The sequence below is a fragment of the Emiliania huxleyi genome (genome assembly GCF_000372725.1).
Source record: "Emiliania huxleyi CCMP1516 chromosome Unknown EMIHUscaffold_137, whole genome shotgun sequence".
NCBI lineage: Eukaryota > Haptophyta > Isochrysidales > Noelaerhabdaceae > Emiliania > Emiliania huxleyi.
Window position 1 is genome coordinate 359,884 of NW_005201223.1, and position 21,755 is coordinate 381,638.

The window sequence follows — 21,755 nt, forward strand, 5'->3', positions numbered from 1 at the left end:
GCGTCAGAGCGGCTGGCGCGCGGATCGGCAGGGTCAAGCGGGACGGCGGCGTCGCAGGCGGGCCCCTCCGAGCGTGGCCGGGCGGCCTGGCGGTCACCCGGACGATCGGCGATGCCGACTGCCCATACGTATCTGCGGTGCCCGCTCTGCAGACGGCGCCTGGCTTGCACTTGCCCGCCTCCTGCGTGGTGGGCCGCTTCGGTGAGCGGTCTCGGTGTTGTTTCCCCGCTGTAGGTCGCCTGCAGCCCCTCCTCCGCCGCCGTGGTCGCCTGCTCGGACGGGGTCTGGGATGCGCTCTCGCACGCTCAGGCTGCCACTGCTCACCCGCGCGCGCCTGGGCCTTGGTACACGAATGCAGGAGTTTACCCTGCCCTTTTCGCCTTTCCCTAGGTCGCCGCGCTGGTGCGCGAGTGCGCCACGGCCACGGACGCGGCCGAGCGGGTGACGACCAAGGCGCTCAAGACGCGCGGCTTGCGCGACGACATCACTTGCGTCGCCGTGTGGCTGGGGCAGCCGCCGTGGGCAGCGAGCGCGCCACCACGAAAGCCAAAGAGCCTGACGCTCGGGCGGCTCTTCCGTCCGTCCAACAGAGGCGGCTCGTCTCAGAGTTCATCGGCCGAGTCGTCGTCCGGGTGCACACCCCTCGGGCCGACGCCGCTGCCCTCGCCCTCCGCGTCGCCCATGGGCTCGCCCGTGTCCAGCGCCAGCGACTTGGAGCTGTTGGGCAACGGAATGGCCGGCTTGGGCTTGGAGGGTGGGGACGCGGCGGGCGCACCCGAGGCGCAGGAGTCGCGCTCGCCCGTTGTACGTGTCAAGGTGGGCCTGTAAGCGCCAACCCTGGGGATTACTTGGAGTGCGGTACTATCGAGGTAGCCTCCTCTCCCCGGAAATTAACGTCTAGAGAGATAAAATATTATTATATAATTAAATATGACATCAAGCTGACCCTGAGATAGAGGGTACTTCCGCGCACGCCCCCTGCAGCCGATGCCGCTGCCTCGTAACTTTTGGCCTCGCGGCGCGACGACCATCGTTGTCGCGATCCAGCACGCAGCAGCAGCCAGCACGCAGGTCTCGCAGCAGCCGACTGCGGAGGCCCGCGCGAGAGGCCGAGCTGAGAGCCTGACCCTGAGGGAGGGCGTGCAGAAGGATGTATTAGAGTGTTAGAGCGCTGTAGAGCTGTAGTAGAGCTGTAGAGCGCTCTGGAGCGCTAGAGCTGTACAGATCTACATCCAGCGCGGGACGAACCGCCTGCGTTGTAGAGTCGATGTAGAGCGCGATATTGCTGTAGAGTTTGTTGTAGAGGGGCTCTACTCCTGTAGAGCGCCAAACCGCCGCCCGGGAAGGCAGTGCCTCAAAGAGGTCGAGCCGCACTAATGGCTAATGGGATGTCTCCGACGTCCGAGCTTACTGGAGCTCTGATGAATGGCCCTGATTATCCCTGACACACAGAGAGTCACTCTGACGGAAGAAGCACCCTGAGGACTGCGTCATGACCAGCCTGCCTTGAGAGATATTTTTAGCAATACCAAACAACTCTAACACTCACACATCATTTGGGGCCTGGATCCCTGTTCACGCGCGCGCGAGACGTGCAGATCTTTTGCAGGCGGTGGACGCGCGCGGGATTCTACACTCCTCATCCATTAGGGGACCCCTAGGCTTAAAAGGGTGGGCCCTGGGGCGCCTGCGGTAAACGGCTTAAACTTGCCCGGGCAAGTTTTAAGAGCTGCTGGGCCGCCAATTCCTTAAACGGTCTTAAACGCTTAAACGGTGCGGGAGAGTTCCCGAGGTCGATGGTCCGGGAGGCTCCCGGAGAGGCTCCCGGTAGACGCCGGAGGCCGGGAAGCTGGCTGCAGTCAGCTAGCACGCGTCCCCTATATGCGAGTATGGCTCCTGCCAGTGCACCAGACTTACAGATGTGTCTTGGCGGGTTTGTGTGTGTGCCTAATAACGGCAGTGTTGGAGAAAACGGCGCGGAACCCAGCGACGCATGCCGGCGAGGCCGATTTCCTTGAACGGTCTTAAAAGAGGGACCCCCCGTGCCTGCAATCTCTTAAACGGCAACTTAAGCCCCCAAATCTCCTCGTTTCTTAAAAGGTCTTTAAAAAATCCAACAGAGGGGTAGGAGGCTGGAGGGCGGGAGAATCCAAAAAAGCCGTCCAAAAAGCCACAAAAAAGCCAGCGAGCCTCGTTACGCGATTGCTCGCGAAGCGCAGCATGATGTGTGGCCAGCGTGGGAGCAGGCCGGCGCCGACGCTGCCAGAACTAAGACGAGACCTCGACCGACGGCGGGCCGTGCGGGCGAGCATCCGCGCTGCCGACGACGTGCTCAAGTCTGGCCTTCTGAGCGACGAGATTCTCGCATGCTTTGAGGAGGCGCTCGGCGATCGGCTGCCAGAGATGGGCACGGATGCTGCAGCAGGGCGAGAGGCGAACGCCGAGAGGAGTGCGGAGGCGCACGGAAATCCGGCCCTCAGAACCCTGGGGGTCCCCTAAGCCTCATCCTCTACACTCTCGTCTTCTGATAAACGCAGTATGGAAGATACAAAGAGACGGAGGAGCAACGAGCGCCCTGGCGTGAGCCAAAGACACTCTCCCTCAGGTCACGAAGAAAGAAAGAAAACAGAGAAAAGGGAGGGAAGGGAGGACGGCACGTCGCCACCACACAGGGATCCCTCAGGTCGCGAGCTGGTGTCAACACCGCGATTTTTTTTTCGAACAAACTCTTCCCTGCTCACTCGAGTGTGTGGCTGTCTTCGCGGGCTCGAACCCGCATGTTCGCAAAGACCCGCTCGCAGGGCACTGCTCACGAGCAGGAGCGCTCAGTCTCGCCGGCCGTGGTCCTGCCGAGCAGGGATAGCCAGGACGCCGAGGAAGAGGGTCTGCTAGTCAAAGCAGAACACCTTTCGAGCGGGCTGAGTGGGCGGATGCCGAATCTCTCGCCTTTCCACGCCGGCGTCTGCTGCCTCCTCTCTGTCCAAAACAGCTCATACGTGCTGCTGCGGCGCTACTCGTCGGGTGTGCTGCACGAGGAGGCGTCGGCGCAGTCGATTCTCGCGGTTGGCGAGGTGCTCAAGCTGTGCTTCTCGTGGCTGATGATCCTCCGTGAGTCGCCGGACGATCCAGGCGAGGCACGCCTCCACGACAGCGCGAAGCGTGGACCGCGCTGGTTTGCAGAGACGAGCCTCAAGCTTGTGCGCACGTCAGCAAAGATGGCGGTGCGCCGCGCCCTTGCACGCTCGCGGCCCTCAGCCCGCCGGCCCGCCAGCAGCCTCGCTGCCGCTCGCACCGGCTGGGGAGCTGGGGCGGGAGGTTGCGGGGTACCTCGACACGCCAGCTCTCCGCCCCCGCTGCCACCGCACCGCCGCCGCCGCCGCCACTGCCGCCACTGCCACCTCCGCCGCCCAAGCCGCCGCCGCCGTCGCGAGCCGTCACCGATCCGGCCGTTGCCTCCGCCCCCGCAGGTGCCCGCGCTCATCTTCCTTGGTATGAACCTCCTCTCCTTCGTCGCGCTGGAGCGCATCTCTGCCTCGTCCTTTACGCTCATCCAGCAGGCGACACTTCCGAGACACTTCCGAGACGCTTCCGAGACGCTTCCGAGACACTTCCGAGACCGATGCCAACCCGCGAGCGTCGTGGCCAGGCACCTCTCCTGCCGCTCCTCCATTGCCTCTGCTGCCGCCCACCCCCCTCCCCTCCCCGCTCGCGCCTTGCATGACCGACGCCCGTCCGCCTGTCCCGCCCTGTCCCCAAGCCCCGCCCACCCCGCAGACAAAAATCCTCTTCACCGCCGTCCTCTCGCGGCTGCTGCTGCAGAGGCTCCTCTCGCTCGCGCGGTGGCGGGCGATCCTCACCCTCTTCCTCTCGGTGCTCATCATCTGCCACCAGACGCAGCCGCAAGCCGCGTGCGCGCCGCCGCCGCGGGAGACGCTCGCCACTGCGGAGCACATGCAGCAGGCAGCAGACATGCGCGAGGCCGTGGCGGGCGAGGGCGGCGGGCCGACGGAGCGGGCGTGGCACGACTACGTCGTCGGCGTGAGCGCTGTCACTCTCGAGGCGATGCTCTCTGGCCTGAGCAACGTCTACTTTGAGAGGGTGCTCAAGTCGACGGCGCTGTCGTTGTGGGAGAGAAACGTCCAGCTGGCGGGCTACTCTCTGCTCATCTACGTCCCGATGGCGCAGCACGCTCACCCGGGCGACGGCATGTCCCGCGGCTGTCGTGCCAGGGGGGGGAGCGCCTTCGACCACTCTTCCCTGCAACGTAGGCGACATGCTGCATGGCTGGTCGGGGGTGACGGTGGTGGTCGCGTGTCTCGGCGCGCTCGGCGGGATCCTCATCGGGTGAGCACGAGATCGCGGGGAGATTGCGGGAGATCGCGGGGAGATTGCGCGCGCGGTTGGGACCAGTTGTTCTCAGGACCAGGGGGTGGGTGGGGTGCCTCTCCTGAAGTCACACGCCTGCTCGCGCCTCGGCCGTTAGGCTGGTCCTCAAGTACTGCGACTCCATCATCAAGAACCTCGCCCTCTCCACCGCCATCATCACCACGGCCACCCTCGACCACTTTGTATTCCACGGGCCTATGAACCTGCCAATCATCGCGGCGGCCGGCTCCGTCCTCATCTCGATCATCAACTACACAGACGCGTGAGGGCCGCGAGCGTCGCGTACTCGGGGGCCGGAACCTTGCTGCTGCTGTCAGAGTGCGTGTGAGTGGTGTGTGTGTGTGTGTGTGTGTGTGTGTGTGTGTGTGTGTGTGTGTGTGTGTGTGTGTGTGTGTGTGTGTGTGTGTGTGTGTGTGTGTGTTAGGACGGAAAGTAGTGAAGCGGAGGGGAGATGGAGAGAGAGAGAGCAGCAGCGGGCCAAGGCGGCTTGTGATTTGATGGGCCTCTCTGGTCAAAACAAACAGAGGGACCAGACTTGAGTCTACGTATCAGCCACGTTTATATCACAAGACAACGTACACCCCTCTCTCTCCGCTCCCCCCGGCCCCGACCCCCGTTTCAGGACACCTCCGCGGGAGTGCACCACATCAGCCGCGAAAAGACGCCGAAGGCCCCACCCGCGCGCCGCATCACGTACATGGGCTGGCATTCATGGATAATCAACTCTTCTCTCACCGCGCCGAGACCCCGGTGAACCGGAGGTCGTCACAGCCAAAGCCGGCATCCACGACATGGCCCAGCACGCCGTAGCTGGCGGGCGGAATGGCGTCAAATTGCAGCACGTCCTTGGTGTATGTGACGGGCATCCGGATAGAGGTGCTGATGTTGAGCTCCACTCCGTCGACAATCATCACCGCCGAGCCCGAGCTCCTCACCGTGATCTGCTTCTTGCCCGACTCCGCCGCCTTGCACGCGGCCGCGGTAAAGATCGTGGTCATGCAGCAGTCAAAGGGGTTGAGGTCCTTCAGGCCCCAGATGCACGGCGGCGGGGGATCGGGTGCACCCGGGACCGCTGTCATTCCCGGGATCGGGTGCACGGGCATGGTCAACGAATAACTCGTCGGGATCTTTGTGCCGTCCGCCGCAACTTTCGCAGGCGGGACCGGTATGACGTCATCAGCCAGCCGCGCCTGGAGGTTCTCGTCGACGTCGGTCGTGTTCGGGTCGTCGGGCGGGTAGGAGAGGCCCACCCCCGGAGAGTGGTTCGGGTAGCCGGCCCACATGCCCGGCTTGGAGAAGGTGCGCCCGAGCACCTTGGAAGCGCTGCACGTAAAGTCGACCGCCGGGATGTTGAAGAGGTTACCGACAGTGGTGCCCCCGGCGAACGGCACCTCGACATCCTCCTGGCCTGGGACGGGCTTGGCCATGAAGGTGCCGTCGTATTCGTACTCCTCCTCAAAGTACGTGTCGTACACGATGTCCTTGATGAACCACTCGCGCTTAAAGGGGTTCATGCCCATGATGGTCGAACCCCGATCGCACGACTCGGTGCTCCCGTCCCATACTTTGCACGGCTCGCCCGTCTTGGGGTTGTAGCCGGTGACTGCGAACGGCGGGGCGGGAGCGTCATCGCGCAGTGCCGGGGGGCGGAAGCGAGGGGGGTGGCGGGGTGGGTGGGGGTGTTGGTGGGGGAGGCAAGGGCGGAGAAGCGGGCATGCGGGCGCGCGCCGAGGGTCTCCGCAGTGACAAAGGTTGCGGTGTACAGGGTGATGGTCGAGCCCGGCATGCCGTTGGCGCCCAGCCAGATGCCATTAATGAAGGGCGAGACATTGGTCGGGCCCCACGAGACGATGGTCTGGTCGAACTCGGACGCCCAGCGTCCGAGCGACTGTCCCGTTGCGTAGTTTGCGTCGAGGAAGATCTTTGTCTGGATGGTGTTCATCCCCTGCTCCACCCTGTAGTCGTACATATGGCACTCGCCAATCTTGACGTGGTCGTCCCGAATCGGCGGGCCGCCTTGCCTCAAGCGAGCCTCGGGGCTGAGGTCGGGGTCGTTGCCAGCCACGCTGTAGTAGAGCTCCGCCTTGATGGTCCCGAAGCCCTCGAGCCGCATCGGCGAGGAGGAGTAGAAGCTCACGTCAGCGTCAATCACGAGCTGGTTGGTAGTCGTGTTACCGTGCGACATTTCGAGGTTGGACGTCGCATAATTCGTCAGCTCGATCGGAGGGAAGACGGTCTGCTTGTCGATCGAGATCGAGAAGGGGATGCCCATCGACCAGACGGTGATCTCGCTCGTCATGCGCCACGGCACGTCGTCGCCGTTGAGCATGCCTTTCGCCATCTGAGAGCGGGCGAGGCGGCGCGTGTGGCGGCGGCATCGGACGCTCGCAGGGTGCGGGCGAGGTGTGGTGGTGGGAGTCGCGCCTTATTGAACGCCGCGGCGTCGGTCACGTGCACCATCGTGGTCGGGTTGATGATGCCCGGCCCGTTGCCCTTGAGGGTGAATGGCGGGACCACCATCCAGCCGATCGGGCGGCCATTCGGCGCGCTATCCTCGGGCGGGCTGTGGATGGTGGCGTTGAAGGCATCGATGTCGCACCCGAAGGGACCTGTTGCGGCGGCGGCGGAGGACGGGCTGAAAGGTGGGAAGCGAGAGGTCTGGAGGCGAGGGGATAGCGGGAATGGAGTGGCGGCGGCAGCGCTGTGGGCGCGGCGCACCCGCATTGTTGATCTCGACAACCGCGGAAACCTTCATATTGGTTGCCGTTGGATCCGCCATCGTCGCCGATTTGATGTTGACAGAGGTGGCGCCGGCGAGCATGTTGAGGATGGCCGGCACGATGACGTACCAGATAATCGGGACCCAGAACAGCGCCGCAAACGAAATCATCGCCAGCATGGTGTAGCTCGTAGCCTTGACAGAGCCGCAGAAGTAGCGATGCGTCTTCTTCACGCACCCCGGCTCTTTGTGCTGCTGCGCCATCGCGACGCTGACGGGAGCCTCGCGTGACTGGGCCTGGCCGTAGTCGGAGCGAAGGCGCTGGAGGGTCTTGGCGTCCGGGATCGATGTGCGCTCGGACATGGCGGCAACGAGGGCCGTGAGCGAGGAGATGAGGAGGAGGAGAGCGGCCGTCGCCGAGGCCAAGAGAGCCTTGGCTCCTTTCGGGGGCGGGGGGGGGGGTAAGGCGCTAAAATAGGATTGTAGCACGTGAAAAAAGTAAAAAACCCGCAATCAGGCTGCGCAAAACCAGCACCACCAGCGGAAATAAAATGGGGAGAAAGGATTTTAAAGTAAAGGGGTCCTTGAACCATCGCCGGCGGGCGGGTCCTTCAAGCCTTGATCGGCCTTGATCGGCGACAAGCAATGAGGTCGTCGCGCCCCGTCCGCATCCCTGTCTTCATCGCTCTCGCAGTCGCCTCGGCGGATGCCTCCTACACCTGCGACTGCTCCTGGACGGAGGACCACCCTTGCGATCACCCGGTGTGTGCAGCACAGCCGCGTCTGCACCCGAATTTCCTCGCAATGCCATCACGCGCAATGCCGTCGTGCCCCACCCAATATCATCACACCGCGGCAAACCACACGCCCAACTCGCCGCTCTGCCTCCCGCAGGACACCCGGCCGCAAACGGGCTGGCTCGGTGGAGAGACGGACCGATGCCACCACTATTGCTGCCCGACGCCTTGCGACTGCGGCTGGGTGGGTCGTGACGGCAAGCACGTTTGCCCGCACATGGAGCATTGCCCCGGGCTGACACCCACAGAGTGCGGCGAGATTCCGGCCTCGCAGCGGGTCGCGCACCCGGAACGCACCAACGGCCTCCCGGCGGACGTGCTGCCGCACTGCTTCGACCACTGCTGCGAGATCCTGCAGCCGCCCTCTTCGCCACCCACTTTGCCGCCACCAGTCCCGCCGCCCTCTCCGCCCCCGCTGCCCGAGTTGCTCATCAGCCCCCAGGGCCAGGGCATCGGCGGCCTCAGCACAGATGACCCCGCGGACATCCCGCTCATCTTCACAATCATCACGATCATCATCGCGCTCCCGCTCTTTTGCTGCGCGACGTGCTGCTTGTACCGCACCGCAATGAAAGAGGCCGAGAAGGACGCCGTCGAGGCGGCCCGCCACCGCGCGCTCATGGGGGTGTGAGACATTTTCCACCTCACGCGGGGTGTGGTGTCTCCCTCACCATCCCCTCCCTTCTCCGCACCCACCCAGCAACCCCTATCTCCTGGGACCCTTCGCGTCACAGGTGGGCCTCTGGCGCATCGCACGCGATCCGCACCCGGTTGTGCTTGTTCTGTACTTTCGTTTATTAGACTCGAGGCGGGCTCGTCGGCTCCCCTGGCGGTGTTTTTGCGGCGTGCCTGTGCGCTTGGTATCGCTCTCTCTCTCATTTATTGAATGCCAGTAGACAAAATCAAGCACTGGGAGTAGGGCGTAAGCAGGACGTATGCAACTAGCGAGTCACGTACAGTGTAGATCTACTGACTGATACACCTCGAGCGTGATATCGCACTCGACACCGATGTCGACGAAGCGCGCGTCACTCACCGCGATATGCGGCGTTAGTCGCGTGAAGTACCGATGGCCATCGACCGCTCTTCCATCGAACTGTTCGACGACCTGTGCTTCGCGTGGATTGACCCCCATCACGCTGAGCGGAAGATCTGGGTGGCCGACGATGTTTGTAAGCATCGGGAACGTGAACAGGGGCGAGCCATGAGCGCCGTCTCTCCCTCGGCGAAGCCAAAGAAGGCGAGCCATGAGCACGCGCAGCGGCGGGGCCGAACGGCCCTGGATGTGAGGTTGATGACCGTACTCCGAGTGCTCCAAGGGGTGGCTCACCTCAAACAAACCTCCTCTCTCGAGGTCCTCGAGCTTGATATCCTGTCCGCACGCCCGCACCATCCCACAGTGATGGTTGCAACCACAGTTGTTCATGTGACATGGCAGCCCATTCTCAGGCCCTGCAAGCAGAGAGAGAGACACGCGTACAAGCTCCAGATCCCTCGACAGGTCAGCCACTTGACTCTTGAGGATATGAAAGGCAAATGAACGTCATTGACAAATGGACATGGCAACAACGCAACGGGACACACACACACACACACACACACACACACACACACACACACACACACACACATCTAGCGCACACGCAAATCGGTTGGTTCCTTCTCGCTCACTTTCCTCGGCCGCGTGCTGCCGCGGCGGCACGTCCCTCGGCCTTGCGCAGCAGCTTCTTGTTGACCTGCACGAGATCGAGATTGAAGTGGGTGTAGAAGACCAGCAGCACAAACACAGCCAGGAAGATTGGCGAGAGGAGCGGGTACTCATATCCCAGGCCGCGCAGGCCGAGGTTTGTGACGTAGACAGGGAAGTCACCCGTGTAAATGTACGCCAGACGGAGGCACGCATATGACATCGGCCCCCACCAGACGATGCGGGTGGCGTAGAGGGAGCCGAGGACGAGCCGCTGGAAGTTGAGCAGCGCCTTTGGCCACGACATGGCGGGCGTCTGGTGGACCGCCATCGCGAGGAGCATCATGCCGCCCGAGAAGTGGTTCGTGATGAGCACCTGCGCCATGAAGGCCTTGGAGATGCCCGGGCCCGCCATGAGCGCCATCATCTCGAACCCGACGCCAAAGATGTGGTGCGGCACCATCACGTTGTCGATCGCCTTGTTGTAGCGCGAGATGGTGTAGTCGGCGCCCGTCGGCGACAGGCGCCGGTAGAACATCGCGAGCATGTCGTACGTCTCCCACGCCATGTCGGCGTACATGACGAAGTAAAAGATCGAGTCGTCGCGGCGGAAGAGGTAGAGCAGCGGGAGCGCGGTGCCGACGAGGAAATGCTCGAGCGCAAAAACGACTTGCCCGAAGCCGACGGTGGCCAGGCTGGGCGAGTGCTCGTTGACGAAGTTCCAGTCGTTCATGAAGGGCGCGCGGTACGGGAAGGCGAGGCCCTTCTCGTTGAGCGCGTAGCGCTTGTGGCACCAGCCGCTGTGCTTGGCATCCCACAGCTCCTGCATGTACGCCATGGCCTCGCGCGCGGCCGTCTCGCGCCGCGCCGCGTCGGACGCCGGAGGTGCGACGCCGCGGAAGGCCAGGAAGCGGGCAACCTGCTCCTCGCTCGCCTCCATCACCGGCACGTCGAACGGCTGCGACTGGCCGGGCGGGTCGGGCCACGGCAGCTGGCTCGGCAGACTGCACTTGGACGCGTCAAAGTGGGTGAAGAGGAGGCGCGCGATGATGCCCGTGGTCCACATGAAGAAGTTGCCCAGGACGGCGGCGACCAGGAGCGAGAAGGCGTAGCGGATCGGCGAGAAGTCGCCCACGAACGCCTCGGAGATGGAGAAGCTGCCGAGCCGCAGCTCCGAGCGCGAGAGCTGGAAGGCCTGGTCGAGGCACTGGGTCGTGATGCACCAGCCGGCGTAGTCGCCGGCCAGGACCATCTCCTTGTTGGGCCACACGCCGGTCAGGGCGATGATGCGGTTGAAGATTGCAATGTCGGATTCGAGAGGGTCAAGGCTGGCAAGGGCGGCGAAGACAGCGGCGGCGACAGCGGCGACGGCGGTTGTGAAGTGGGAGGATACGCTGAGCGAGTGCTGGTGGTTGTCTTTCGTGGCGCGGCAGGAGGCACCGGACGGGGACTTCTGAGCCTTGATGGTCGTGACGAGGGAGGAGACGCCGAGTGAGGACCTGGCGATGACCATTGTTGCCCTCGGGGCACCTCAAGGATCGGTTGAAAAAGAATTTTACAACCCAGCTCCCTCGTGAAAAAGAACCTCATAAGGGTGGGCGACGGCTAGCGCACCACACCACTCTCCTTAAAATCCCTGTGTGGTGGCGGCGTGCCGTCCTCCCATCCCTCCCTTGGTTGTCCGTTTTCTTTCTTTCTTTCTTTAAGACTAAATTCTTGTAGCTCGTCTGCGAGTGTAGCTGGGCGACTACCGCGACGAGCGAGCAAATATGCGAGCCAGCTACGACTCGTGCGGACGACTCGCGTCGTCTCGAGACTCTCTCCGGTGCCTCACGCCAGGAGCAAACGCAGCGTCATCACATGCGGCAAGGCTGCCATGGACGTGTGCGACACGCCGCTTCAAATTCCGAGGCCGGAGGGGGTCATAATATCAATAGACAAAACACAAAAGACGACAGGAGAGTGGAGAGAGAGCGCATCCAGCACGCCAAAGCACACGCCTCTAACACACACGTGCCTCTAGCAGACACGCCACGCTGCTTACATCCCACGGCCGCGTGCTGCCGCGGCGGCACGTCCCTCGGCCTTGCGCAGCAGCTTCTTGTTGACCTGCACGAGATCGAGATTGAAGTGGGTGTAGAAGACCAGCAGCACAAACACAGCCAGGAAGATTGGCGAGAGGAGCGGGTACTCATAGCCCAGGCCGCGCAGGCCCAGGCTAGCAATGTAGTCCGGGAAGTCGCCAGTATAGATGTAGGTGAGGCGAAGGCACGCCACCGACATCGGCCCCCACCAGACGATGCGGGTGGCGTAGAGGGAGCCGAGGACGAGCCGCTGGAAGTTGAGCAGCGCCTTTGGCCACGACATGGCGGGCGTCTGGTGGACCGCCATCGCGAGGAGCATCATGCCGCCCGAGAAGTGGTTCGTGATGAGCACCTGCGCCATGAAGGCCTTGGAGATGCCCGGGCCCGCCATGAGCGCCATCATCTCGAACCCGACGCCAAAGATGTGGTGCGGCACCATCACGTTGTCGATCGCCTTGTTGTAGCGCGAGATGGTGTAGTCGGCGCCCGTCGGCGACAGGCGCCGGTAGAACATCGCGAGCATGTCGTACGTCTCCCACGCCATGTCGGCGTACATGACGAAGTAAAAGATCGAGTCGTCGCGGCGGAAGAGGTAGAGCAGCGGGAGCGCGGTGCCGACGAGGAAATGCTCGAGCGCAAAAACGACTTGCCCGAAGCCGACGGTGGCCAGGCTGGGCGAGTGCTCGTTGACGAAGTTCCAGTCGTTCATGAAGGGCGCGCGGTACGGGAAGGCGAGGCCCTTCTCGTTGAGCGCGTAGCGCTTGTGGCACCAGCCGCTGTGCTTGGCATCCCACAGCTCCTGCATGTACGCCATGGCCTCGCGCGCGGCCGTCTCGCGCCGCGCCGCGTCGGACGCCGGAGGTGCGACGCCGCGGAAGGCCAGGAAGCGGGCAACCTGCTCCTCGCTCGCCTCCATCACCGGCACGTCGAACGGCTGCGACTGGCCGGGCGGGTCGGGCCACGGCAGCTGGCTCGGCAGACTGCACTTGGACGCGTCAAAGTGGGTGAAGAGGAGGCGCGCGATGATGCCCGTGGTCCACATGAAGAAGTTGCCCAGGACGGCGGCGACCAGGAGCGAGAAGGCGTAGCGGATCGGCGAGAAGTCGCCCACGAACGCCTCGGAGATGGAGAAGCTGCCGAGCCGCAGCTCCGAGCGCGAGAGCTGGAAGGCCTGGTCGAGGCACTGGGTCGTGATGCACCAGCCGGCGTAGTCGCCGGCCAGGACCATCTCCTTGTTGGGCCACACGCCGAACAGCGCTATGAACCTGTCAAATCGGTCGATGTCGAAGACGGACTGCAGGGCGGTGAGCGCGGCGGAGAAGTCGGGCGGCGGCGCGGCGACGAGGCTGGCAACGACGATGGCGGAGGCGGCGGCGGCGGCGGCGGCAGTGGCGGTCGTGGCGCGGGAGGAGACGGATGACATGGACTTGGCGCCGATCGAGGAGTGGGAAGTCGAGGCCATAGCGTCTAAGCGTGTCGGAAGTGCTGAACTCCTTGAAGACAAGGAGGCCAATTGCACCACACCTCCAAGGAGAAGGAAGAAGGCATTGGGTAAGCAGATCCCGGCCATAAATTTGGTAGCCAATACCTGACGTGCATAACCCACCGACCCGTTAAGCCGTTGTGTGGCGGCAGCCTGCCTGGGTGCCTGCCGCAGACTGCCGGCTGCCGCCTGCCAGGGGCCGATGGCCGTGGGGGGGCGGGGTTTCTGTTCTTTCCCTTGAAGAGCGGGTTGAAAAAAGAAAAAAATACAAAAACCCGAGCCTCCTCCGACTTGAAGGCAAAGTCCTACGACCTTGGCACCGACCGGAGGACATCTCTCGACCCGCGACAACGCCCCAGACGCGTGTATCCAGCTCGCACATGACAACCGTCGCCAAGCTTTTCGCCCTCCCGCTCGTGCTGGCCATGCTCCTCGTACAGCTCACCCTCATTCCGGTCATGCTTCCGGCCTTTCTCGTGCTGCTCTCCTCCAGCGCCCTGATGGCCGGCGCCTTGAAGCTCCTTCACCCGACGCAGACGGACGAGGTGACAAATGAGGAGTTCTACGGCTCCATTCTTCTGCTGCACATGAAGTCGGCCTGGGCGGCGCTCGCGGGCGTGGTCCTCGCCATCGTCGGGCCGTTTCAGATGGTCTCCGCCCTCGTCAGGTCCGCCGGCTCGCGGCCGGCAAACACGCTGCGGCCAACCTCGGTGCTGATCACGGGCGCCAGCAGCGGCATCGGCGCCGAGCTCGCTCGTCAGTATGCAAAGCCCGGCGTCCGCCTCGTGCTCACCGCACGGCGGGTAACAAAGCTGGACGCCGTCAAGGCGCAGTGCGAGGCGCTCGGCGCCGTGGTCACCGCCGTGCCGGCGGATGTGACGGACGCAGACATGATGGCGTCCGTCGTGGCCGCCGCGGACGAGGACGCGCCGCTCGACCTCGTGGTCGCAAACGCAGGCTGCTCCGAGTCGAACGTGCCCGGCGGCTCGCCGCTCTGGCACAAGGCGGGCGTGGTCAACTCGACCAACGTGATGGGCACCGTCAACACAGTCAGCCCGGCGATGGAGCGGATGGTGGCGCGCGGGCACGGCCAGATCGTCATCATGGCGTCCGTGGCGTCCGCGGGCTCGAGCACCAACCCGTCAAGCGTCTCGTACGCGGCGAGCAAGGTGTGGGGCCGCGCCTATGGGCAGGGGCTGCGCGGCGCGCTCAAGGGGACGGGCGTGGGCGTGACGACCATCTGCCCCGGGTTTGTGGACTCGGAGATGGTGGGCGGCAAGGACGCGCGCAAGTCGGGCTGGCTGCCGTCGACCAACTGCCCCGGCTTTGCCAAGCGCTTCCTCGAGTCGATGACGATGCCGACCGACCAGGCCGTGCGGCACATGGTTGCGTCCATCGGGCGGAACGCGGGCGTCGTCACCCTGCCCTGGTGGTACCTCGCCTCCCTGTGGGCGCCGCAGATGCCGCACTACAACCTGATGCCGCCCTTTGTCGAGTACTGGCTCGCGCCGTCCGGCCAGGTCAAGCCGCCCGCGCCGGCCGGCACCAAAAAGGCGTTCCGCGCGCCGTCGTCGTCCGAGGAGGAGGACGCGTCGAGCCCTCGCATCACCGAGAGGACGCCCAGCGTGTCGTCGTCCGAGGAGGAGGACATGCTGCCCTCCGCGAGCCCCTCGCTCCGCAAGCTGCGGCGTGCGGGCCGCGCGGTCCGCTTCTGCGTGTCGCACCTGGACGGCCTGCAGCTGTCCAGGTGAGAAGAGAGCTGTGTATGTGCAGTGTGGCCGAGCGACTGGCACACCGGGCCCAAAGGTGCGTGCACTTATTTATTTGCATGTTTTTGCCTCTCCCTCGTTTCTCTGTTGATTGTCTGTCACATGATGTTTCCATCGCGGCGGGGGGGCTCCACCTCCTCAGAGTTTTTTGGCGTGACGCACTCTGTCCTCCAGACTCTCCAGTCCACACTCCAGTCCATTCTCGATCTCCGAGTCCTCCACATGGATCATGGTCCATCCTCGGGGAACTCGGAACACCCAACACACCTTCCCCCATCGCCCCCCTCCGCTCTCCGCGGACCACGTGTACACACACCGCGTCCACAGACAGGTATTAACGATGTGTTTCGACTCTACAACACCGAGCCCCTCCCGTCCCTACTCTACTCCGTCTCGCACGTGATCGCGAAGCCCAAGACGCAGTGGCCAAAGTCGATCGCCGCGATGCCGTTCGTGGGTCCGGCCGAGTCGAGGTGGTACCGCTCGTGGATCTCGTAGAGCGAGAGGACGAGGAGCGCCGCCCGCGCGCGCGCCGCCGCGGGGAAGAGGGAGTGGCTTGCCGGCGACCACGGCGCCGCCGCCCGCCGGATCAGCGCCGCCGCCTCGCCCTCGCCGCCCGCGGCGCGCCGCAGCGGCGTCGGCTCGCCCTCGTGCAAGCTTGCGCCGCTGCGGCGCATGAGGGAGGTGGCGCGGGCGGCGGTGAGGGTCTCAAGGTGCGCGAGCGGCGTCCAGCCGCGGCTGGCGACCAGCCAGGCGGCGAGGTCGGCGTGGCCGCGGCGGGTTGCAGCCTCCTCGGGCGTGCCAAAGGGCGGCACTGCGGCGCGGGAGGCGCCGTAGGAGGAGAGGAGCTTGGCGACCTCGAGGTGGCCATTGTGGCACGCGGCGAACAGCGGCGTGACGCCGTCGTTGCGGGCTTGGTCGGGCGCAGCGCCGGCCTCGAGGAGCAGCCGGGCGATCTCGAGGTGGCCCTTGTAGCACGTGACAAACAGCGGAGTGGCGCCGTCCTCTTTGGCCTGGTCCATCGCCGCGCTGGCGTTGCTGGACGTCACGTCGATCACGCTCTCTCTCTCTCTCTCTCTCTCTCTCTCCTCTCTCTCTCCCTCTCTCCCCTGTGAGTGTGTCTCTCTCTCCCACTCCCTCTCTCTATCTCCCTCTCTCTCTCTCTCTCTCTCTCTCTCTCTCTCTCTCTCTCTCTCTCTCTCTCTCTCTCTCTCTCGCTCTCTCGCTCGCTCTGCTGCTGTTAGCCTGTTACCTCCGGTCCACACGGGTACTCCCCTAGGTACTCCCGTGTCAGCTCCCGTGCTTAGGTCAACAAGGCCCCACGGTACACGGCGTCTCCACACTAGGCGAGTCACACATGTGTCGTGATTGGGATCAAAGCGCCTATTGAGCGTCATGAATGAATGTATGTATGTGTATGTTGTCAGCTTTTTGTCGATGCTCCCGGCGGAGCGACGCATTCGTCTTGGCTTGGGTCTGCTGCGCGCTGCTCCGGGGAAGCTGCTCCGGGGAAGCTTTGTCTCTCTCGCTCTCGCTCGCACTAATTCTTCCGCGTTGTGTACCTGTGTTACAATCTGTTGCGGGCATTAAGAAAACAGGACCCGCGGCACGCCGCCGTTTCTAAGCCTTTCCACCCACCCCACCCACCCCACGCCGTGGTTTCATAGCTTCGGTGTTCGTGCGAGGGAGTTTTGTTGTAAAATTCTTAGCTTCGGCCGCACGGCCGGCACCCCAGGTCAGCCGGGATCTACAGTCTGTAGGAACGTTTAGGTAAAATGACAATAAGGAAGCGCTGGACCGATGTCGCAAGTCCGCAGTCTGCCACCCACTTGGGATGACAGGAAGACGCACACACCTCCATCCACACCGCCCAGAACACCGCAGACTTGGGCAAAATGACAAGTGCGCGCGCGCGCGCCGCAGGCGAAGAAAAAATTTGAGCGGGGCTCCTGTTTCACACTCGTGTGTGGGCCCTTTCTTGGTTGGGGCCGCGCCTGCGGCGCTTTGGAAATCGCTTGGTAGGGTTTCTTAATTAATGCCCTGTTTTCAACAAACAAAATTAATGCCCGCAACAGACTGTAGTCCCAGTGCGCGCCAGTCTTGTGCCTATAGTGTCGCGCGAGGGATATAGAAAGAAAGAAAGAAAACAGATAACCCAAGGGAGGGATGGGAAAAGAAAGAAAGAAAACAGATAACCCAAGGGAGGGATGGGAGGACGGCACGAAACCACAAAGAAAGAAAGAAAGAAAACAGACACGCCAAACGAGGAATGGGAAGAAAGGACTTTTGGGCCCGTAAATTCTTCCGGCCGGAAGGACCCGCCTGGCCTCCTTGAGCGCGCTATCGGCTCCTTCTAAGAAGCAACCAGCTCAGAATGCTGCCCCTCGCGTGCGTCCTCGCCACCGTATTCGCTGTGCTCGCCACCGTGCTCGCACTGACGAAGAAGCTCACCGCTCGCCAACGGTGGAGTCCTCGCGAGAAGACTATCGTGCTCACTGGCGCCTCCTCTGGCATCGGCTCGTCTCTCGCTAGAACCTACGCCGCGCAGGGAGCCAAGCTCTACCTTGTGGCTCGGAGGCGTGAGGCGCTCGAGGCGGCCTGCGAGGAGTGCATGGCGGCGGGCGCGAGCAGCGCTAAAGCGGTGGTGGCCGACGTCTCAAGCGAGAGCGGCTGGGATGCGATCCGCAGCGCCATTGGAGACGACACCGTCGACTTGCTCGTGCTCAACGCCGGGCTCTCCATGGGCTCGCCGTTTGCCTCGCTGAGCGAGCGCAAGGAGGCGATGGGCATCATGAAGCACCTGATGGACGTCAACTACATGGGCGCGGTCGGCGTGCTCGACGCCTGCCTCGGTGCCATGCGGCAAGCGGAGGGCGGAGTCCGGCTGCTGGTGGTGAGCAGCGTGGTGGGCCTCGTGGCGCCGCCCACCCGGACCGGCTACGCCGCCTCCAAGTTTGCGCTCAAGGGCTTCTTCAATGCGCTGCGTGTCGAGCTCGGGATGAGTGAGCAGGTGCCGCCCACGATCACGCTCGCCTATCCCGGCGCGGTCAAGACAAACATCAACCGCGCGCGCCTGCGGGGCGGCGTGGACGGCGGCAGCGGCGCGGTGGACCTCGAGCTCGACAAGAGCATGAGCGCCGACCGCTGCGCCTCGATCATGGCTCGCGCTCACGCGGCGGGGTGCCGGGATGTCTACTATTCCATCGACGGCACTCGGGTCGGCGCCGTCAAGACGAGGCTCCTCCGCCACCTCGCCTTCTTCTTCCCCGCCGGCGCCGACAAGGTGCTCGCAAAGAGCATCGGCGCGATGAGCAAGTCGCGCAGGCAGGTCAAGGGCCTGCTCAAGGGCGTCGCCAAACTCGTCATCGCCAGCTCTCGCTTCCAACCCACGCCCTCCTGAGACGGGCGTGGCGTGGACGGCGGCCGCGTTGTCGCTTGTTGCGAAGCGCGTGTACGATGGGCTCCAATCTGTCTATTGCCATGCGGCTCTCTATAATTTATTCAACGGTGTTCTTGCTATGCGGCTCTCTATTTATTCAACGGTGTTCGCCTCAGCTGGTGAGTGCAGAGTGTATTCTCTCCGCAGCACCGGACAAGACACAAGTGTGTAGACTTTCAGAGTTTCCCTCAGTTGAGCTCGAGAGATCTCTCGCATGTCGCAATATTGCGTGCCGCCGGAGCCCGGAGTGTGCAGATGAGAGACGGCCTCGGGCCCTCTGTCTCTCTCGCGGAGATAGAGGTGTCAGGAGTGTCAGCCCTGTGGCTGTGCCGTGCGCGGCCGCGGGCCTGCACCGTGCACGCGCCACGCCGACGCGCGGTGTGTGACCTCTGACGTGTGTGTGGTGTGTGTGCGTATACCTAAATGCGGTGTTACACCGGTTTAGCGGTCGCGCGCGGGGCTGATTTTTGATGATGATACCACGCGCCGTCCGCCGTGACGGAAGGCGCGAAGCGAGGGAAGAGCCGTGAAGGGTAAAGACCAAAAAGAGCCGTACGGAAGTGAAAGCTTTGAAAAAAAAATTGCTAACGCGAAAAACCGGCACACCAATCTCCCTTCCTCTCCCTATCCTTTCTTGGAGCTCTAGAGTCCACACCCCCCTGCCCCGGGATCGCGTACAAGCTGAGGCTACCGTAGGCCACACTAGCGTCGCTGGGGGTTCCCTGCCCTAGATGGGAAGCTGGCCGCTGATCCGAAGACCGACTGCACCAGGGCGCCTAGATATACTCAAGGTGAGCGAGGGTGAAGTTACGCCTTAAATGCCTGTCTCTCTACTGTGGACCTTACTCCGAGCTCGACGGCTCCTCCTATTCCCCCACCCCCCCTCCCCCCCCACTCTCTCCGAGTAAGGGCGTGCGCTACGTCCCCAAGGGGGGGGGGACGTGGGGGGGAGGTGTGACTTTTAGGTTGTAGCGTTTGGGTTTTTGTGGGGCACCCAAACGGTTTCGGTTTTCCTCCTTGGTGCCCCGAGTAGAGCGCGATCTCCCCTGGAGTCTGTCGCGCCCGTTCTGTCTAAGCTCGAGGTTCAACCTTCCAGTTGATCCTTATCGGACTGGTGAGGTCTGCCTAGCCGTCGTAGTGTAGTGCCTGGGGTGCGTCTGCGTCGGTGCTACACACACTCGGCAGGACGCTGCTGTAAATCGTTGCTGCTGGTCGTCGCTGTTTGTTAAACGCGATTTTCGCCATGGTGTTTTTTTATGCTTATGGCAGTAAAAAGAAACGGAAACGTGTGCGGCAGGCGCGGGCTCGGTCGATATCCCATACTTCGACTCACATCTTCACTGCTGCGGTGTGTGCCCGGGGAGGCGCGGCGGCGGGGTGGATTGAGAAGGTCTCAGAATGCAGAGAAGCTGCAGGCGTGCAGAGGCGCGCGCTGCAGTTTCTCTGATCGGGCTGCTGGCGGTGTGCGCGAGACGGCGTGGTGAGGCGTGAGGCAGGCTATTGTTGTGGGGTGCGGGCTGCGTCTAAGCGTATGCGTGCACATGGTGCTGTATGCTGTGTGTGCAGGCAGGCTGACAGGCTGTGCACAGCAGACTGGGCGGATGAGCGAGCGCGCGTGCGGGCGTGCGTGCGCGCCTGGGCCTGCGCGGTGCCGTCGCACTCGCGGCGCGTCCTAGTACAGCCGCTTGTGGGATGCCAGAAGCAGTCTGCAGAGCCTGCACAGGGCGCAAAAAGGCGCAGGTGTGCTGGTGAGGTGTGCTGCGGCGCGCGCGTCGCGGCGTGAGTGGATATGCGGCTTGCTCTGGTAGTGCGAGGGGCGCGCAGCTGGTGCGGGCGGCGCGGGACGGTCATGGGGCGCCAGCACAGGGCAGACGCACATGGCACAGGCTTCTGGGCGCTGCTCGTGTGTTTGCGTGCGCGCGGGGACGTACGCGCAGTTTTCACGCGGTGTGCGTGGAGAAGGGCATGAGAGGCGCCGGCCGCGCGTGTGTTGTCGTGTGGGAGTTCGGAGTATGCCCGGAGGGCGGGGTGGTTTAGGGCGACTAGACTTCGCACTGGCGCCGGAGGCCCCAGATATGAAGAAAAGTGGTGAAAGCTTTGAAAACACCAGTTTCCCCCCTAGCTGATTGCATTCTGGCATAGAGTGGTGTGAGACAGAGCTTGAGTCATCGGGTGCGTGCAGGAGGAGCCTGCACTCGCGCTGCACCGTCATGCGCTGGCGAGACGGCGGTGCACCAGATACGACCCTTCGCCCTCGGCGCCACACGGACATCGTACGGCTCTACCCTCGCCGAGGGGCCGTCAGCATTAGGCGGCATTCCCACAGCGCGCAGCCCGCCCGTGCCCGACCTCAGCGGCGCGGGCGCGTGGAGGCGAAAACGAGAGCGCTTGTGATCGCCACGCTCGCGACGCTGCACGCCAGCACGGCGTGCGATGTGCGGCGGTGCTGCGCCCGGAGCAGCCGCATCTCGTCGGCGAGGCTGCTCACCTGCTCGCGGCGCACGCCCGGCGTGAGAGGGACGGCGGCGGACGTCTCCTCGCACCCGGTCGATTCTCGGAGAGGGCGCGCGCCTCCCGCTCGTGAGCAGTCGCCGCCTGCGCGAGAGCTGCGCGGAGCTCGCACCGCAGCGTCTCCGCGCTGAGAGGGCCCTCCTACACGGGGCCGTCTCTCGAGGGCGTGAGAGCGCGCGGGGAGAGCGCGCGGCCGTTTGCGCCCGCTTGCGCCCGCTCCTCCTCCGCAGAGCCCCGGGGCTGGCCCGGCGCCATCACGACGGCATCGGGCTCGTCGGCGGCGGCCGAGACTGCGCCGTTGGTCAGCGAGGCGCGGCCGCTGCCGTTGATCACCGACCCAGTCTCCGACGCGTCGCTTCCGGTGCCGGGCATCTGGTGCAGCGCCCCTCGGATGAGGGCGAGGATGTCGAGCACGCCGACGGGCTCGCCTACGTCTCGCGCAATCTCGGGCAATCTCGGGCAATCTCGGGCAGTCTCGAGGAGCACGCTGAGGGGCTCGAGGAAGGCGTCCTCGGCGATCCCTCGGCGATCTCTCGGCGATCTCTCGGCGATCTCTCGGCGATCTCTCGGCGATCTCTCGGCGATCTCTCGGCGATCTCTCGGCGATCTCTCGGCGATCTCTCGGCGATCTCTCGGCGATCTCTCGCCCGACTGCCGCACGACGGGCACGTTGCGATAGCCGGAGCCCTCCAGCTGCGAGAGCGCGTCGAGCACCGAGGCCGAGACAGGGAGGGTGTGCGGGTCCGGCGTCATGACGGCGCCGACCTGCGGGGAAGGGTCCGAGAAGCTTCCGAGGGGAAGGGTCCGGTGAGGCAAGCACCGCGGCGGCGGGCAAGGCCTTCGTGTCGCGCGGGTCGAGCCCGGCGGCGATGACGCGGAA

The 21,755-nt window shown here is 63.9% G+C and overlaps 9 protein-coding genes across 9 annotated transcripts in view; 5 read left to right on the forward strand and 4 right to left on the reverse strand.

Moving 5' to 3' along the window:
* The window catches only part of EMIHUDRAFT_227217 (hypothetical protein), a gene marked incomplete at both ends in the record, with an annotated part of 1,217 nt that extends 389 nt beyond the window's left edge, over positions 1–828 (forward strand). Inside the window, 2 exons of the mRNA XM_005788257.1 lie at positions 32–137; positions 391–828. Of these exons, the coding sequence (XP_005788314.1) occupies positions 32–137; positions 391–828 (544 nt within the window). The remainder of the gene's footprint in view (positions 1–31; positions 138–390) is intronic.
* A 1,053-nt stretch (positions 829–1,881) lies between these two features.
* On the forward strand, positions 1,882–2,499 carry EMIHUDRAFT_227218 (hypothetical protein; the record flags this gene model as incomplete). Its single annotated transcript, XM_005788258.1, has 2 exons — positions 1,882–1,887; positions 2,101–2,499. The coding sequence occupies 2 exons, from the start codon at positions 1,882–1,884 to the stop codon at positions 2,497–2,499; spliced, it is 405 nt and encodes a 134-aa protein (XP_005788315.1).
* A 278-nt stretch (positions 2,500–2,777) lies between these two features.
* EMIHUDRAFT_227219 (hypothetical protein) lies at positions 2,778–4,652 on the forward strand (the record flags this gene model as incomplete). Its single annotated transcript, XM_005788259.1, has 4 exons — positions 2,778–3,221; positions 3,775–4,222; positions 4,269–4,344; positions 4,484–4,652. 4 exons carry the CDS (start codon positions 2,778–2,780, stop codon positions 4,650–4,652), a joined length of 1,137 nt encoding a protein of 378 aa, XP_005788316.1.
* Positions 4,653–4,927: 275 nt separating this feature from the next.
* EMIHUDRAFT_423403 (hypothetical protein) lies at positions 4,928–7,543 on the reverse strand. Its single transcript, XM_005788260.1, has 4 exons — positions 7,105–7,543; positions 6,811–6,995; positions 6,115–6,727; positions 4,928–5,989 (listed from the first exon to the last, which is right to left on the reverse strand). The coding sequence occupies exons 1-4, from the start codon at positions 7,466–7,468 to the stop codon at positions 5,118–5,120; spliced, it is 2,034 nt and encodes a 677-aa protein (XP_005788317.1). The 5' UTR covers positions 7,469–7,543; the 3' UTR covers positions 4,928–5,117.
* A 1,879-nt stretch (positions 7,544–9,422) lies between these two features.
* Positions 9,423–10,030, reverse strand: EMIHUDRAFT_362894 (hypothetical protein). Its single transcript, XM_005788261.1, has one exon. The coding sequence runs from the start codon at positions 10,014–10,016 to the stop codon at positions 9,570–9,572; it is 447 nt and encodes a 148-aa protein (XP_005788318.1). The 5' UTR covers positions 10,017–10,030; the 3' UTR covers positions 9,423–9,569.
* Positions 10,031–11,495: 1,465 nt separating this feature from the next.
* Positions 11,496–13,156, reverse strand: EMIHUDRAFT_440880 (hypothetical protein). The gene has a single exon (XM_005788262.1). The coding sequence runs from the start codon at positions 13,133–13,135 to the stop codon at positions 11,630–11,632; it is 1,506 nt and encodes a 501-aa protein (XP_005788319.1). The 5' UTR covers positions 13,136–13,156; the 3' UTR covers positions 11,496–11,629.
* Positions 13,157–13,490: 334 nt separating this feature from the next.
* On the forward strand, positions 13,491–15,000 carry EMIHUDRAFT_362897 (hypothetical protein). Its single transcript, XM_005788263.1, has one exon. The coding sequence runs from the start codon at positions 13,537–13,539 to the stop codon at positions 14,905–14,907; it is 1,371 nt and encodes a 456-aa protein (XP_005788320.1). The 5' UTR covers positions 13,491–13,536; the 3' UTR covers positions 14,908–15,000.
* A 2,263-nt stretch (positions 15,001–17,263) lies between these two features.
* EMIHUDRAFT_440884 (hypothetical protein) lies at positions 17,264–18,805 on the forward strand. The gene has a single exon (XM_005788264.1). It carries the CDS (start codon positions 17,300–17,302, stop codon positions 18,323–18,325), a length of 1,026 nt encoding a protein of 341 aa, XP_005788321.1. The 5' UTR covers positions 17,264–17,299; the 3' UTR covers positions 18,326–18,805.
* A 2,211-nt stretch (positions 18,806–21,016) lies between these two features.
* EMIHUDRAFT_227227 (hypothetical protein) overlaps positions 21,017–21,755 on the reverse strand; it is a gene marked incomplete at both ends in the record, with an annotated part of 2,142 nt that continues 1,403 nt past the window's right edge. The window contains 2 exons of the mRNA XM_005788265.1: positions 21,017–21,298; positions 21,545–21,640. Of these exons, the coding sequence (XP_005788322.1) occupies positions 21,017–21,298; positions 21,545–21,640 (378 nt within the window). The remainder of the gene's footprint in view (positions 21,299–21,544; positions 21,641–21,755) is intronic.

Coding starts and splice junctions, on each gene's coding strand:
- EMIHUDRAFT_362897 (XM_005788263.1), top strand. CDS start 13,537: ATGACAACCGTCGCCAAGCTTTTCGCCCTCCCGCTCGTGCTGGCCATG.
- EMIHUDRAFT_423403 (XM_005788260.1), bottom strand. CDS start 7,468: ATGTCCGAGCGCACATCGATCCCGGACGCCAAGACCCTCCAGCGCCTT. Junction 6,996..7,104: donor TGTCGAGATCAACAATGCGG/GTGCGCCGCGCC, acceptor CCGCCGCAACAG/GTCCCTTCGGGTGCGACATC. Junction 5,990..6,114: donor TGTCACTGCGGAGACCCTCG/GCGCGCGCCCGC, acceptor CGCCGTTCGCAG/TCACCGGCTACAACCCCAAG.
- EMIHUDRAFT_440880 (XM_005788262.1), bottom strand. CDS start 13,135: ATGGCCTCGACTTCCCACTCCTCGATCGGCGCCAAGTCCATGTCATCC.
- EMIHUDRAFT_440884 (XM_005788264.1), top strand. CDS start 17,300: ATGCTGCCCCTCGCGTGCGTCCTCGCCACCGTATTCGCTGTGCTCGCC.
- EMIHUDRAFT_362894 (XM_005788261.1), bottom strand. CDS start 10,016: ATGATGGCGCTCATGGCGGGCCCGGGCATCTCCAAGGCCTTCATGGCG.